At 44.3% G+C, this 16,795-nt stretch overlaps 1 protein-coding gene across 3 annotated transcripts in view; it reads left to right on the top strand.

Annotated features, from left to right (window-relative positions):
- The window catches only part of LOC147663817 (transcription initiation factor TFIID subunit 1-like), a 382,030-nt gene that overhangs the window by 148,298 nt on the left and 216,937 nt on the right, over positions 1-16,795 (top strand). For all 3 annotated transcript variants that reach the window (XM_086950182.1, XM_086950180.1, XM_086950181.1), the window contains exons 23-28: positions 6,504-6,745; positions 8,053-8,266; positions 12,635-12,800; positions 14,607-14,818; positions 15,613-15,721; positions 16,576-16,674. In XM_086950182.1, the coding sequence (XP_086806308.1) occupies positions 6,504-6,745; positions 8,053-8,266; positions 12,635-12,800; positions 14,607-14,818; positions 15,613-15,721; positions 16,576-16,674 (1,042 nt within the window). The remainder of the gene's footprint in view (positions 1-6,503; positions 6,746-8,052; positions 8,267-12,634; positions 12,801-14,606; positions 14,819-15,612; positions 15,722-16,575; positions 16,675-16,795) is intronic.

Below are 16,795 nucleotides of genomic sequence, written 5' to 3'. Positions count from 1 at the left end.
GTCTGAGCCCACTCCCCGTTCTTGAGTTCTGTCCTCAAGATCCCCTGCATTTCTGATTTTTACACTTGCTACCTTCTTCTTGGTGAATTGTTGTTTCTTATTTTTTGGAACGTGTTGATCGTCTTTAGACTTCACACGTTCTTCCTTGTGTTCTGACCGTCCTCTTCTTTCCGATTTCTGTGAGGAAGTCTGAAAGGTACAAGAGGAACGTGTATCAGTATCTTGATATCCATCAGGTTTTCTCATATTATCCCTATTCCTGAGGTTATACCTCTTTTCAGAGGGCTCCTTTTGAGGAGACCTACCTCTGGACTGAGAATGCTTCTCTTTAGGAAGGGTTTGTTTAGTGTTTTCCTACTTCTTTTTAGGAGTAGTGAGATTATTTTTAATAAAAACTTTTTCATGATTTTCTGTTGGGGTTTTACTGGTTTCCCACCCAAACTATCTCTACCTAGTTCTTCATAGGATTTTTCTATTATTCTGGCCAATTCATGTGGATGCTCAGTTACATCAAGTTCTTTTAGTTTTTGGCAGATTGCCACGGATGCTGCTTCACCTTTAATGTTTGCTAATAATATAGCTGAGACCTGTTTGTAATCTTTTAGTAATTTCATACCTAGGTTCAAGGCAGGCTCTTCCCCATATTCCTTTTGAATCGGTCTTAGGACGTCTGGTATTACCGCCATAGACGGAACGCCATGAGTTTTTGTGTAGATTGAAGCAAAGACTGTACCCCAAGTGTCACAGTCCTTCACGTGTAGTGCGATCGCCATTGGTAAACAGATTGTTAGAATCCTGTGTTTCTCATGTGGAGTACTATCGGGAAATACTGCCTCTATTTGAGTAATTTTTTGAGCTAACCAGAACGAAATGTGTTCCCTTTTTGCGGGTAATTTACCAATGACTAATTGTATAGTCTGTGGTGTAATATGTTTGTGTTCCCCTGGTGAGGGGTGTGCTGTGGAATCCTTATAGCAGGTTGGACTGTTAAAGTCTGCATGACATATTGAACCAATTGTCTATGGATTTTGATCAACTGTTTTAGCTGAACTAATAGTTCTGGACCTGTCATTTCTTCAATGGCAGGATGTGGTGTATAGCTGGCTTGTACCGGCCATGTTGCCCCTAGTCTACCTAGTGGACTGAGCCTGTTAATGTGATTTTGATGTTGTAGGGTGCCTTTAAACCAGAGCTGATGCTCTTGGGAAGTTAGTGGAATTTCAATGTCCTTGAAAGGAGTGTATTTTACTGGAGGTTCCTCTACTTTGTAGTAGTGGAACTCATGTGTTACTGCATTTGCTTGCAGGAAGATAATCCATGAATAGAATACATCTGTCTGCCGATATTCATGTGCCTCTATGACAAATATTACCTTACCACCTCTTGATGATACTCCATTTGTTATGAGCGTTATAGTGATGGCTTTCCTTACATTTACCGGGATGATTAAGGCATCCGGGTCCTCTTCATTAAACCCTGTTGTGTCAAGACCTGGTTGGTTTGCATTTACTGCAGCTCCACCGGTTGCTTTATTGTTGCCGTTATTCGACATTGTTTAATGAAAATTTTGCAGAGCAAGTTTCAAGGAAACAAAGATAAGGTGCACAATATTTTGGAACACTGTACAAACCAAAAACTAATACATAGGATTTTTCGTCCTACTCAGTTATGGTGGATATTAACCTTTCACCCACTCCAGACGTCTGTTGGAGTATTTTACGGGAAAAAAGGGGTCTCTGTGAAAAGCACAACTGAGTTACTTTAGTATCTAGCGTTAAATTAGTGCCTTACCAAACGTTTTGTAGGTGTAGTTCCTATAGGCTCTGCACATTGAAATAATATATCCTATAGAATTGACGTAGGACTTAGGTCAACTTGGTCTCTATCGAATATATTAGACTTAATTGTGAATGCCAGCTAGCTCAGAGGTCACTAGAAACTTTCTCAAATACACAAGAAGGGATTAGTTTCTGATAACCGCATAAACATGACAACTTTGTTTCCCCAAGAATAAACGAATCTCTAGAGTCGTGGAAACAGTAGATAGATATTTCACTCAGTCAATCGTGCATGCTGCGTTTCCTCAGAAGTGCAGAGAAATAGAGAGACGGCGATTTCAATAAAAGGTATTTATTGAACAGTCTTCTTTTTCATGCAGAAGAAATTAAGTGCTACAATCGTTATACTGGCTGTAAAGTATAATTCGTACAGCAAGAAGAGATTTATAAAATACTGTAAAAGCATGGTATAGTTTCTAAGCCATAAAATACATACATAAATAACAGACTAAAAAGGTACTCAACTGGTGCTTCTAAAATACTCCTACCCCAATGTACCTAACCAAGGTCTAGTACGAGGGAAGAAGTAAGTGAGGTGTAGCATAGGTTTGGTATTTTTTGCCAAGAATCTATCCAAGATTTCTCTTAGGGTCAAATCAGCTCTGTACCTTGGTTTAGAATGAAGGAGTTCTGGTATCTCTCTGTCTCAGGACTCGATTTCCCAACACCCCGCAAGGGGAGCTTGAAAACACTGGAGCTGGATTTCTTGGCAAGAGAAAAGACAGAGTCTCTCTCAGTGCGTCTGCTGAACGGTCGGCTACCATCGGCACTTGTTGCAGCGAGCTGCCGGGTAGGTATATAGTCAAACTGCTCCAAACCACTGTGTGTTTGCTATGGCAGGTGTGGGCATATTTGTACCTTGAAGGTGCTGAGTTTGACGTGCAGTTGGACATAATAACGTCATCAAAGACTCGCAGTTCTTTGAAAACTCCATAAATTCCTGGACAACTCAATATTCAAGCAAGGGCAAGTCCCTGACTGCTGAAGACGAGTTTTTCCAAGAAATCGTTGTGGATTTTTGGAACTAGTGGAAGTAGCCATGCCATATTCGGACTGCATGGGCTAAGTCTAAATATGGTTATGATTTCTATGCCTATATGAGGACCAGGTGATTTATACCTATATATGGGCATGAATCAGGAAAATGACACTAGGGTCCTAAAATGCTATACAACAGTAGGATGCGCTTTTTATGTAGCCATGTTGTAGTCCCCTAGGTTTTACTTGCAGTTCATTGTGGGCCAGGAACAATTTCAGTTGTCCCCCCTTCGGCTATATCAGCACCTTTTGGGTGTTCATGAAAGTGATGGTGGTGGTCGCTGCCCATCTTCAGAGGTTGGGAATCTCATTATTCATGTATCTCGAAGACTGGGGCTGAAAGCGGGCTCGCCACAGTCAGTCATGGGCTAAGGCACACCTTTTGACGTAATTGAGTGCCACCATAAACAACCTAATTAACTCTCCAAGCCTTCCCTCCATTGTGGCGATCCTGGAGTCCGTGAAATCCAGGCTTTTCCTCTACAAAAAATGAATTGAAGATGTTCGGGCTATGATCCTGATGTTCCAGACTCATTCTCGGATCCAGGTGAAGGTGGCTCTAAGGCTGCTTGGCCTCTTAGTGTCTTGCATCGTCCTTGTCCGCTACACCAGGAGACACTTTGAGCCTTGCAGGGGACCCTGGAATCCGAGTGGGCCCAGCAATGAGTGTGCCTTCCCAACACCATCCTGGGCTCGAAGGAGATGTCTCGGGATCTGCAGTGGTGATTCACCTACCACAGTTTGTCCAGCGGAAGGAAGGCTCATCTCCTTTCTCTAGCCAGAGCTGAGGGTTGTGATGGAAGCCTCAATCTTGGGTGGGGGCAGGGGTTCATCTAGGAGAAGTCTCTGGTGTGGAGACAGCCCTCCAGGGAGAGCAGTCTGTTCGGGATGTGGGATTTTTGTCCGGCTCGGAAGGTCTTCCTGCCACCCATCAAGGGGAGGCTTGTGCAGGTTCTCACAAACAACACCCCCACCCTGTGGTACTGCAACACGTGGGGTCCTGGATCCTGTTCCAATAAACCTTGCACCTCTGAAGATGGTGAAAGCACCAAGGTGTCTTCGTAGGATTCAATCACCTGGCAGGGTCCCTCGATGCCAGGTTAGATGAACCAAGAAGATGTCCTCTGGCAGATCAGGAGTGGCGGTTACATCCCTAGGGGGTGCAGGCCATCTTCCACCATTGGGGAGAATTGTTTGGCACCATCGAGAACGTGCAGTGTCAACAGCTATGCACATTTACCTTTCCGTAAGTACTCGCATTGCGAGACTATTTCAGGCTGGAATGGAACAAAGGACTCCTGTAGGACTCCTGTAGACCTCCTGCCGCTCCCTCTAATGCCCGAGTTCTGAAGAAGATCAGGACATCTGGTGGCTCGGGATTGGGCTAGGAGAGGGTGGTACTTGGTACGCCTGAGCATGAGTGTCTACATTACTATCAGGCAGACACTCCAGAAGGGCCTCCTATCTCCACAATAGGGCAGGGTCCTCCACCCGAATTCACACAATATACCCCTCCATGCGTGGAGACTGAGCGGCAGCAATTGACTGTCTTTGATTTGCCGTCTGAAGTGGTGGATATTCTTACTCAAATTCCATTTATGCCAGGCTCGGGAACACATTTGTTACCTGGTGCGGGGCTTGAAATATAAACCTCTTACAGGTAAAACTATAGGACGCCCTTTTGTTTAACTCCAAGTCTTTGTGGTGGACACTATAAAAGGTTTTTTTGTCTGCCATTTCTGCCTTTCTACTTTTGCCGAACTAACCATAGTTTTTTAAACCACCTTTTGTGATGAGGATCTGTAAAATATATTCACACGTTTCCCCCGAAACCATTTGTGGTGCCCCTGTGGGACCTTAACTTCATTTTAAACTTCCTCAAATGTAACCCATTTTGAGCAGATGCATGGTTGCTCGCTGCATCTCATGACATTAAGACTATCTTCCGCATTCTATTTACGCCAACTCATTGCATGAGTGAACTACAGACACTTTTAGTGAGTTGCCCTGCACCAACTTTTTCCCAGACAACTTCGTGCTGAGGCCTCTGGCAGCCTTCTTACCAAAAGTCAGGACTCCCTTACACGTTGGGCTGTCAGTCACCCTAGCAGCGTTCTTTGCTCCCCCCTCACTTCTTGAAAGAGAAGGGAAGGCTCCATTGGTTGGACTCCAAAAGATCTTGAAGTTTTTACATAGATTGTTCAAAGGGTCATCGAGTGGATGATTCGCTTCTTGTGGGGTTCTGCGGAGCAGAAAAAGAGAAAGCTGTGAAGAGGCGGTCCTTTTTGAGGCAGATATTTCTCTGCACTTTGATCTTCTACTCAGTGGCCAAGAATAAGCCCCAGGAGGTCTGAGCGCCCATTCCAATAAGGCTCAGACTGCTACTGCTGGTCTGACGCCAGGAGTTCTTGTCCTTCACATCTGCCAGGCTGCAGCATGGGCGTCGGTGCGCACGTTCTTGAAGCACTACTGCCGTGACAGCCAGGTCTAAAGGATAGGACACTTTCCCTGCCCAGTTTTGCAAGACTTCTTGGTCAGAGTCCACTCCACAGACCCTCCACCTGGGTAATTACTGGTTCGGAATCTGTGCCACCTAGCGGCTCGCAGGAGAACTACTATGAAAATCTCAGGATCCAATGTAGCGCCTGGTGAATATTCTAAGGTGAGAAATCTGCGTGTAGATAAAGTATCCACCAGAAAGAGCATTACCGAGGGCAAGTAACTTGTTCTTTTACTTACTTTCTCTTATAGCCTATTCATTTCCTTGAACATCTTTTAGAGAGTGGTGTCTTATATTAATATTCTTGGAAATAAGCAAAAGTATTGATAGTTGCTAGGGACCTTCTGTCCAATCCTAGCAGCAACTCGCCCATTCACTCTACTCTGGCCACATTTGGATTTCAACAGTGCAGTCCTGGGATTCAAACTGACATTTGGCAAATAACTAAACTCCATCTACCCGTCTTCCATTACGCCATTCTTGCCCTCTCTACCCACTAAAGCATACGTACTCTCCTCTCCTCCCATATATAATATTTCAGGACTCATATCCTTGCCCACCAAACCTTCACAAGCTCCATCCGAAACACAATGGCTTTTGCAAGTCACCAGCTGTTCCATTCTTGCCTTCGGGCCTGTGACTGCTTAACCTCCGTGTGCCCTTCTCCCCATTGCCACCTTTGTAATCTCCCACGTTCCCACTTGACATCCTGCTAAGGTTCTGAAGCACACCACCATGACCATACCTTAAAAAAATCCCACGTTTTGCCATTGTGGCAAGCTAACTACCCAATGCAGGATTTCTCATTACTCTAAAACATTCAAAGAGATGGCCACTCTGCTCAAGCCTTCTCTCCCTCTGCGAGTGGAGGCACACCAAACCCTTGACTTGTGTCAGACCAAAACTTGCACCAAAACCCCCTTTGCATTCTGCATATTCATACCATGTACTTTGTTTTGACTGTTCATAACAGTGTTTTTATGGTGAGTCGTGTTCTCTTTCCTCATATATCTTTCAGTCTAAATTCTCTGCTTCTCTGTGACCTCTTTTTAAAGATGCCTGCTTGTTGCTGATTGTGGGAATCCTTCTTGTTTCCTCATGTCCACTCTGATTATCTCTCGTTTCAGAGTCTTGGAATCAACTGAGGTGCTTTCAACAGATACAGATAGCAGCTCTGCAGAGGATAGCGACTTTGAGGAAATGGGAAAAAACATTGAGAACATGTTGCAAAACAAGAAGACGAGTTCACAGCTATCTCGTGAGCGCGAAGAACAGGAGCGGAAAGAGCTTCAGAGGATGTTGATGGGGGAGGACAGCTGCCATGAAAGGGAGAAACCCAAAAAGGACAGGAGAGACCGGAAGGGGATGTGTGAGTATGCTTTGCTGTCCACGACGACAGCATTAGAACGTCGAAATTATTTCTCAGGCAAGAAGCACAGGTCTAGGAACATCCTAAAGTTTGTTAACTCCAAGTACCTGTAGGCCCTCCTAAAATTCATCTCACGTTGGAAATAAAGTAGTAGACTAATGTCCTCATCTCGCTGCGACTGGGGAACGAGCCTCTGCAACAAGCATCAGCCTCCAGTTTTACAAGTGGAATCCAAGCGCTGCTGTCTTCAAAGATGTCATCTATATTGAAAATCTGTGAATGAGTTCTGAAAAGAAGCACTTACAGTAGTATGCGCTCTCCTATAAATGTAGGCAGGTTTTGGGTATATTTCACAGATAAATATGCTTCGAACCATATTTCCAAATAAAACACATTATCACAGAATATCAACATAAGATAGCTTGGAAGTAGTTTATTGTTGTCACCATTAAACTATCCAGTGCATTGGTAATGGCAGAAAAAAGTCAAGATAGAACCAATGTTTTTCATGGCAAAGCAGTCCGTCTGGTCACAGGTGAGCAACAAAGGAACGTAGTAAAGGTTACATTTTGCAAGACTAGAGGGGAGTTTGAAGGCTGCAGTTTGGGACCCGGCATGGCAATATGTTCTTGACGTGGTGTGTGAATCTAGTCACTGGTCTCCTGGTAATGTACCTTACTTCGATCAATTGGAAGCTGACATCATGGCTCCATGTGTAACCTGTTGAATCACTCTTCTGGCTGAGCCTGTAAGATCTGTAGCGTGTGTGTGGGATTTTACTGCTGCTTTTTTGTCTAATGACCGTATTTTTTACATCGACTTAAATTGAACTTTTTTAACTATATGTTTACAAACTCACAAAATGCCCATTTTAGAAAGAACAATACAAGAATGGGCACATAGGCTGTGCGACTTCATAATGACAAAACGTGGTAGATTTCCATAAATACAGACAGATTGACTCTGTTTCTCAGTGCGGTGGCAGTTAAAAGTCAGTTCATTTTCAAGGTACGCTAGGTAGTTGAATCTGTAATTAGAATTCCGTTTCCATCGTTATGGTTTGGTGGTGTGGCCAGGGTGCTGGGTAGGTGTCCCCTCTTCTTTATGAACTGTCCTTGGGTTCAGTTCAAAGACCCATAGGATTGGTCTAATCCTAAGCTCCTCCTCCTGCTGCAGGAAGCCGATTATTTGACTGAGGCTGTGTACCCACACTGATCTGCCCAACACAAAAGCCTGTGTACAATAAAATAACTCCAATTTCCCCTAAATGAGAAAAGCACATTACATGTCTCTGTTTCTTTTGTTAGCTGCCGGCTCTGCCACCCCCGGAGGTTCACACAAGGACGATGACACTGCCTCTGTGACCAGCCTGAACTCTGCAGCCAGCGGCCGTCGACTGAAGATCTATCGCACATTCCGAGACGAGGATGGCAAGGAGTACGTGCGCTGTGAGACCGTCCGAAAGCCATCCGTCATTGATGCTTACAGCCGGATCCGCACCACCAAAGATGACGAGTTCATGTATGTAAAGAGAGGGCTTCTTACAGATGTATTCAGACTCCTTGAGCGTGTCCAGCATTGTGAGCGGACTATCATGGGTGCCGTTTGTCATGCATGTAAACTGAGCGTCTTTCTTGTATTCATTTCCAGCCCACACCTTCACTTGGATCCAGGTACTCTGTGAGGGCAGGGGCGAGGTCAATGGATCTTGTGTCTTTGGGAACAACATGTGCTATTGTTTTCAAGGCAACGTCTCAAGTACTAGGTGCTTCCTAAGTACACTCTTCTTGCATCTCTCCACCTTACTCGAACAACTTGTACGACTCACAGCACGCAGTATAATAGCAATGTACATCATCACTAGTCTGGTACAAAGATCATTTCCATGCATTCGAGGCTGTGCTCTTTGTATGTTGTATTTTACGACAGCAGTGCCATCAGTCTGGTGATCTTGCACCTGCAAGTCTCACCAAAATTATTGGGTAAAATCCACAGAGGCTCGGGCATTTCGAACAGAATCTATTTACAGAACAACAGCTTAAAAAATTTCGACAAATTGGCAGAACGGAGTTAGCGCCTGCAGTGGAGTTAACGTTAAGAATCCGTGTTTTATGATGTAAAGTGAAGTTACCGGTTTGTAATGCTTTCTGATAGAGCTTTTGTCATATGAGGAAGAAGGACACATATTATTGTTTTATCAGGCTGCAGCGGAACACACCACATGCAACCATGAGAAGTTTGGGCTCTGCACAACATGGGTGGTGTTTCTGCACTACATGGCTACACATATGAACCAGGATGATGCAGTATGAGGGTGGGTGTATGACAGAATGCTTGTTAGGGGTGGAGCTAGTGACAATAATTATTCAGGTATAAATCAAAAAGTATATATAAGTACAACTACATGTACTGCACTGAATTTAGCAATAAGTGTGGTGTTATGGGCCCCCATGCAGATGAGTGGATATCTTCTCCCGTATTCTTAGAATCAAATAATGGACACAGGTGGAAATTCTGTGGGGCTCAAGTACATGAGCTTAAATATAGTACACTCTGGTGGCCCACTTCTAATTGCAGGTTTGAGGCGCCCTTTCGTCAGTGCTGACGGTAGCCACAATATCAATATGTGTGTATGATCACCCGAGCACTTGAAAGGGTTGTGAAGGTTGTGTAAGCTACAACTTTGGCGTAGCTCTGCAAGGTGTGGTTTCCCACTCACGTGTGAACCAGCAATGAATGTGAAAGACAAGTTATTGCAGCCTCGCAGAACACTATTCAATGTGTAATTGACATAAAAGTATTGCCTTTGGGTTACTAACCATCCCATGAATCGATCAAGGGCACCGTGGAAACAGCAACTAACCTTACTTCATTGTTCAGAGTATCACACACACTGTACTAACAAGGATGAACACGTTTAAGTTAAAAAGTATTTCTTACTACCGAAGCAATCAGTTTCTCAGTACTTTAAAAACAACTATACATAATATGATAAAAAAAGCAAGAAGGCACGTTATAAAATAAAGAGAATAAACTGAACATTTCTAACATGGTTAAAATGTCATCTAGAACCTAGCACCCTAACCTCTACTTCTATGTGCTATACTAAGACAACATTGAAGGCAGAGCAACTTGCAGTCTAGACTTTCTGAGGGAGAAAAGATACCTTGTTGACAGCAAAAGCAGTTATCATCAGCGGAGGCATGGAGACAGTGTTCCCTGTGAAGGGCAAGCGCACGCTGCGGTCTTCGCCTGGGGACTCGGCTTTAGCGGTTTCAGGCAAGATGTAGCATCTGTAAGGTGTGCTACCGTAGGTGAGACCGTCTGTGGCAGAATCTTTGGCGACAATCGGGCTGAAGGACCTCTCTTGACAAGTGGTCAAGTGATAGACCTTATATACTAAATCTCATCAGAAATTGGATTTCCTGACATAAGTTAAGAAACATCTGATTATATTTGTGTGCGTCCCAGACATTTCCATATTAACATTTAAGGTAAAAGGGCATCAATTCAGACTACATTATTTCAGCTTTATGTCTGCATGTGTTCTTAGTTAACCTCGACATTTGACCCAGACGAATGTCACATTGACTTGTATGTCATCAATCGAATGACTTGATGCTTTCACAGTTCTTAGATACGGACAGACGACATCTGCCTAGTGGCAGGCATGGCAATGATTCTGCATAAATTGGGAAAGATGTCGTCTTCCATTGTTTAAGAGTGTGGAAATGGCGACTTCCATGAGCCAAGATGGAATCGGGGCCTACATAATAACATGGAGTCATTCAGACTTTAGGGGCTTTATTTTATAATCTGGTATCTAGGATGAGACTGCTCCCCGTGTCTTGGGGGCATTTTAGGTTCCTCGAAGGTATGAGCATTACACCTGCACACAAACGCAGAATGGCTGCTGAAGCAGGGCTCATTGTCTGTTTTCGGCTCACCCTCGTGTGCTAATGATATCAACCATCACCTGCCCAGGAAACAACACTTTTTTCCCCCAAAAAGCCATGGGTTTTCAGACTAAGGACGCTGTTGCCTAATTCAGGGCTGTGTGCTTTGTGGAGCAGGTGGCCCAGAGCTGAGAGTTCAGGATAGTTCAGGTTTCTGGTTTAATACCTAAACTGGGTCTTTGGTATTGACCACACAAATCTTCATCTCTCCTAACGTTAAGTTCCTTCCACAGGGAAAACTGTTATTTGTGTTCCTGCTTTTTAGTAGAAAGAAAACCCACTTGTTCCTGTATCCGTCAGATTTTGTCAGTACTCTTGCCGGAGTTCACTATCCACTATAACTAACCTCGAAGAGCAGTTGCAGTGTTCGATGTTCAGGGTTCTTTTGTAGTTCACCTATCCATAGATACTATGATTGTTTCATGTCCCCTCCTTCCCAGTCTTGAGATGCTATTTGTATTGGAGCCTTTTTGAGGTTCATGCTGGACTCATTCAATATTCTAATGACTCGTCTTCCATTATGAAACTGTTCCTGAAATTAATTGCTGAAGCCGTTCAGTTCACATAAGCCTGGGTTTTTGATTGGAATCATTGAAGGTGGCATACTGCTGAAGGCTGGTGCTGTGTTGGATTCTGGAGTGAGCTCCTGGGGAATCATGATAACTTGGTCCTATGACTGCTGCAACAGAAAGCATGGTCTCCCCACTTGTTTATATGCCAGACCTGGTAGTCTCCTGTGGCATGGTTTGTAGGGTCTGCATTCGAAGAGCACCTTTTATTTAAGACTCTCTCGAAGGCAGACTACTTGCTACTTCCCTTCTTGAGCTGCGACAGGCCTCAGTCAGTCACGTTACTTCATTCACAAAACATGCGCCGGTGTGCTTCAGACTAGTATTTACAGTTCACAGAAGCCTACAGTTTGATGAACTTGCATTGGTAGATGTGTTCAGATAGACACAAGATAATTAGATGAATGAAGGAAAAGCAGATGCATCAAAAGCCCGCGCAGCTTCTTCATTCAAGAGAGTGTATGAGCTTGCTGGGTGGTCCGTGAACCAGCAGTGTTTTGGAAGGGGTCAGGGAATGGCCCTTGGCAATAGCTGTCCTTTTGGTATCCTGCAGGTTCCCACACCTTCATAGCTCTCACCTATTGCCTAGAGGAATCCTGACCACTAAATGTCCCCCGTTACTTTGATCATCCCTGCGTCGCCAGCACTCCTTCCTGTTTGACATTTGTTCTTTCTCTAAACACCCAGAGAGAATAGACCCAGAGGCTGTGTTTGGACACCGGCTCTTAGCCCGAGGGGGATCCCAGTTCTGTCTTGGAATCCTAAACACTGGTTGCGGTCCCATTGTGCCCATCCTAGAACCTATAGGCACATATGAAAAACAAGGTAGAAAACACAGAACCCGTCGAATCCATCAGTTTCCCAAGCCCAGGACTGAAGTTACCAAGCTGGGAAAGAGTTCTAGGTGGACTGTATGCCCCCTTTAAGTTTCCTCGCCTGGTCCATGAGTCCTTACATGGAAGTGGCCCACGTTATTTGCAGAACAAGCTCCAGCCCTTATATTCCAACCCAATCTTAGATCTAGTGAGCTACTGCTTCGGCACATTCGTACTGCCAGGAATGGGAGCCACTCTTTTTCTTTTCTGGATCGTTAACATTAAAATCCGCTACCACTACATCCACGCTCCTGCCTTGAACTAGTTTTATTTTTTTTTAAATCCTAAAAGCTTGGCTTATTAACCTTTTAATATTCCTTTTAATTTCTGACCTGTTTGGGGCTCACCAGGTAAGGAGCAAAAAATAGAGAACTGGCCAATAGCCCAATCTGTTTGGCTTGGTTGTGTTGGTGGCAGAGATTGTAATGAGTGTTCATGAATTGCTCAACCAGTGTCTTGACACGCTCTAACAGAACCTGTCTGTTTTAGCCGGAAGTTTGCGTTGTTCGATGAGCAACACCGTGAGGAGATGAGAAAAGAAAGACGACGAATTCAAGAACAGCTTCGGAGACTAAAACGTAATCAAGAAAAGGAAAAACTGAAGGGGCCTCCAGAAAAGAAGCCCAAAAAAATGAAAGAGCGACCAGACCTTAAGGTAAATCAATCATTAAGAGTTTTGATTCTAGAATGCTCTGTGTTAGTTCCTCAATTTAACAAAGTGTGAAGAACACACAACAGCAGGCATGCCACGTTTTTCATACCTGTTTATGCTGTACAACGCACCCTTTGTTACTGCTTTACCAAGTTTATATGACCTCCAACTCCTCTCATTCCATCAGAAATGTAACCCTATTGTGGATTCTATTATTAGTATAAGTGAAATCGTTGTCTGGTCAGTTTTCAAACATTTGCAGATTGTCATTGTAGGAAGCTGGCTCTGTATATACTATGCCGAAGTAAGGTATAGTGTGCACAGAGTCCAGTGAATCTCCCAGACGAAAATTACTGGAACTAGAGAGAGTTGGCAAGTGCATTACACAACGAGGTCACACAGCTACACCATATAATGCACCACATTTCCTCACAAGAGAGGAAAAAGTTTGACTACTGGCTAGGTGATCCGTTAGATTTAGATCTCTATTTTGAAGACGCTGAATGGGTTGTTCAGGCAGAAGGACTGTGAGCCGACAGGTGGGCTGTTGAGGTTGGTAATAGATGGATGGTGAGTCACAGCACTGGTGAGAGATGGTGATGTGCATGAGACGTAGAATGTGTGTTCCTGGTCGATTGAATTACTCCTGGTAGTAAGGAACACATCCCCCTTTGCTGATGCACATTCTGGTAGAACAATGCCCGTCTTGTTTGCAAGTTTTGTGCTCTAAGCTGCGGGTTCCCCAAGGAGCACAGAGCATGCTTGTTGATGGCACCATATGTCTGACACTCCACTTCTCCAGCTGTGAAGCTATATTTCCAGCAACCTCCAGTCTTCTTTATTGAGTGTTGACACAATGTCCTGTAGAACCAGAAGGAAAGTACCCTTGCATGGATCTCTGCACCTGTCACTGTTCATAGAAATCCCAAGACAGACTAGGAGAAGGCTCCAGCTAAGCAGGATGGGCTTTATAATGAGACTGGAAAGAGACTTGTAAGCGTATCTGATGCAAGTGCTCTGTGCTGCACATGAGATAAGGGGTCAAGGCAGCCCAGGGTAGGCTGGGTCAAGGCTCTCCATGCAGCCAAGTGAAGTCTGATTCAAGGAACCCTGTTCAGCAGAGAGGAAGGAGGTGCCAGTCACACCAGCAGAAATCCTGCCACAAATACACCAAGCAGATGACATCCACTATACATACCCGTGCAGCTCGTGCAGTCTCATGGCTTTACTATACGGCCCAGCTCTTTCCAATCATGTTACCTTTGGTAAGCGTAGACCCGTAAACTGTCAAGATACCCAATAAGGTGATAACCTGTGAAAGGGAACGAAGAGAGTTCTGCTCTGATCCCTCCGTTGCCTGGGGGTTTGAGGCCTGTCATGCAGCTTTTTCAGGCCGAGGTTGTTGTTTGGTTGTGGGTGCAGCATTATATTTGCTCTTGTAGCTCATTAAAGTCTGGTGTCTGAGGTGGTAAAGTAATATGTTTTAATAGATGGGCAGCGTGTATCTGGATATCACTGTTACTTTATTGCTGATGCCACAGGTGCTCATTGTTGACTGCAGAACATTTGAGTATTCAATAGGACAATATCTTTACATTAGTAGATATTGTTGACTCTGTCTGGGAGTTGCTCTGTGATAAACAAAGTCTACATTTCTCTCAATGTGCCAAGTGGATGGCCAGCTTTGGATTGCTTTTCTCTGTGGCTCCCTGAGACTTCCTGCGTTTGTGGTTATTCACTTGCATTGAGTTTGAACTTTCTAACCGTATCTCCATATATTGCATTTATGTTTTATTTCTGTCTCTGCAGCTCAAGTGTGGAGCCTGCGGCGCTATCGGGCACATGAGGACCAACAAGTTCTGTCCTCTCTATTACCAAACCAACGCTCCTCCTTCCAACCCTGTCGCAATGACCGAGGAGCAAGAGGAGGAGCTGGAAAAGACCGTGATCCACAATGACAATGAGGAGCTCATCAAAGTCGAAGGCACCAAGATCGTCTTGGGGAAGACGCTTATTGAGAGGTGATGAACGGCACAAACAAATCTAATGAAGTTAATGAAGTGGCCAAGTCCCAGCCAATGACCGAATCACCCGAGCAGTGTCTGGGTGGGTCTTGTACTGTGTGGGAATCCTGTGTGAGACAAAAGTCCACCTAAATAGTGCTACTAGAAGGCGAGACCATGAGAAGGTAGATTGGTAGAGACTATTGAGTCTGTAGAATTGAAAGATGTTGAGAGTGGTGCGGTTTGTAAGGTTCGACCATGGATGGGATACTGCTCTGCCCTAGAATTGAATCTTTGGAAACAGTGGTTGGTATCTACGATTGGGCGTACGGCTGGTGTTTGGTTTTAGGATTCTTTGCTTGAATAGTACTTGGATTATTTGATTGTGAGCACAGATATTTAGATTGTGTTCATAGACATTAAAAGGCCTGCAAGGATGTAAAGGTTAATTAGTGATGGGTTCATATGATTGTAAGCTTTGTTACTGATAATGCTTCTATGGTTTGAGCTTTATGTGGTTGTAAGTGTATATTTAGGAAGGGCTACGCGAGTTTAAGCTTGAATAGTGAAGGGGTTGTATGATTGCGAGCTGAGACCGAGAAGGTTTGTGTCTGGATGCCAAACTGTATGAGCCCATAAACTCCCCAAAGTGCATAGTATCCGTGCTCGACCAGCTCTTGGTTCATGCATCTTTTCTCCTGTAGTCACACACGGCAAATCTTTTCCTGGAAATGAGCTTCAGTACTGATGCTGAATTAGTAATGTGATTGATTGCCTGGACGCTGATCGCTTCTCTCTTCCTTTAACCCCAGTGCCGATGAGGTGCGGAGGAAGTCCTTGGTCTTGAAATTCCCCAAGCAGCCACTTCCACCTAAGAAGAAACGGCGAGTAGGGACCACAGTGCACTGTGATTACCTAAACGTGAGTTCAGACCCATTAACATAAATGATTGTCCCTTCGTATGCAGAATAATGTTCTACGAACCTGAATACCGTCCGGCTTATGGCTCAGCACTGAATCTTTTGTAGTCGAGGTTAAGATTGCCGGCTCCCATAGCGCAGCAGTTCATCCTTTTCACTGTAGTATAACTCGGCAGCTTCCTGTTGGACTGTATTTTGCCCACAGATTTTAGTTGGGACATCCTCGGGATAGCACTTTATACCTTTTTCTGGAAATTACAATTACGATTGGGGTTTTGGTCCTAATAAAGCAGGGGAGGCTAGACCTATGAAAGAACAAATACACAACACAAATTGCCTTGCCTGCTTTATTGAACCTGAATTCTCAAAACAGTGTCGGGTGGAAGGCACTTTTTTAGGGCTACTGTGGTGCTCTGGAACACCTTACCACTAACATTAAAAACTGCCCCTCCTTACTTATCTTCAGAAAGTCTCTAAAGACCTGGCTTTTCTCACAAGACTAAGTGGTAGTCAATCTCCTGCAAGGGAACTATGCTTTCAAATAATTTCCGCACCTATTCCCTCTTCCGATAGTGATAAGACGACCTCGGGCATGAGTATGCGCTGTATAAATTGCAATCACATTCACAAAAAGTACATTGTTTTGTTTTAGGGAGTCACATCCACGTCTTAATTAAAACGAAAAGGGATATTTCACTTAATATCCATGCTTCCAAAATCTTCACTATGCCTTAAATCCTGTGTCTTCTCTCCATATCAAATCTGCCTCCTCTGTCTTTTTTGGGGGATTCATTAATCTTCAGTTTCTGGCCTTCTTGCTAACTTTTGTCAAAAATCCTTTCTCTTTACTTACAGCGGCCTCATAAGTCCATTCACCGGCGGCGTACGGATCCGATGGTCACTCTGTCTTCAACACTGGAGTCCATCATCAATGACATGAGAGACATGCCCAACGTAAGAGAGCTTTGATTATCTCGCAGGAGAGAAATGTAAAGGTGTTGCGATCCTTGAAGAGTGTGATGGAACTGTGAAGGTGCTGCGATCCTTGAAGAGTGTGATGGAACTGTGAAGGTGC

This window comes from Lissotriton vulgaris, unplaced genomic scaffold (genome assembly GCF_964263255.1).
Source record: "Lissotriton vulgaris unplaced genomic scaffold, aLisVul1.2 SCAFFOLD_220, whole genome shotgun sequence".
Classification (NCBI taxonomy): Eukaryota; Metazoa; Chordata; class Amphibia; order Caudata; family Salamandridae; genus Lissotriton; species Lissotriton vulgaris.
Note: the sequence above shows the minus strand (reverse complement) of the source record. Positions and strands in the feature narration are given on the sequence as shown.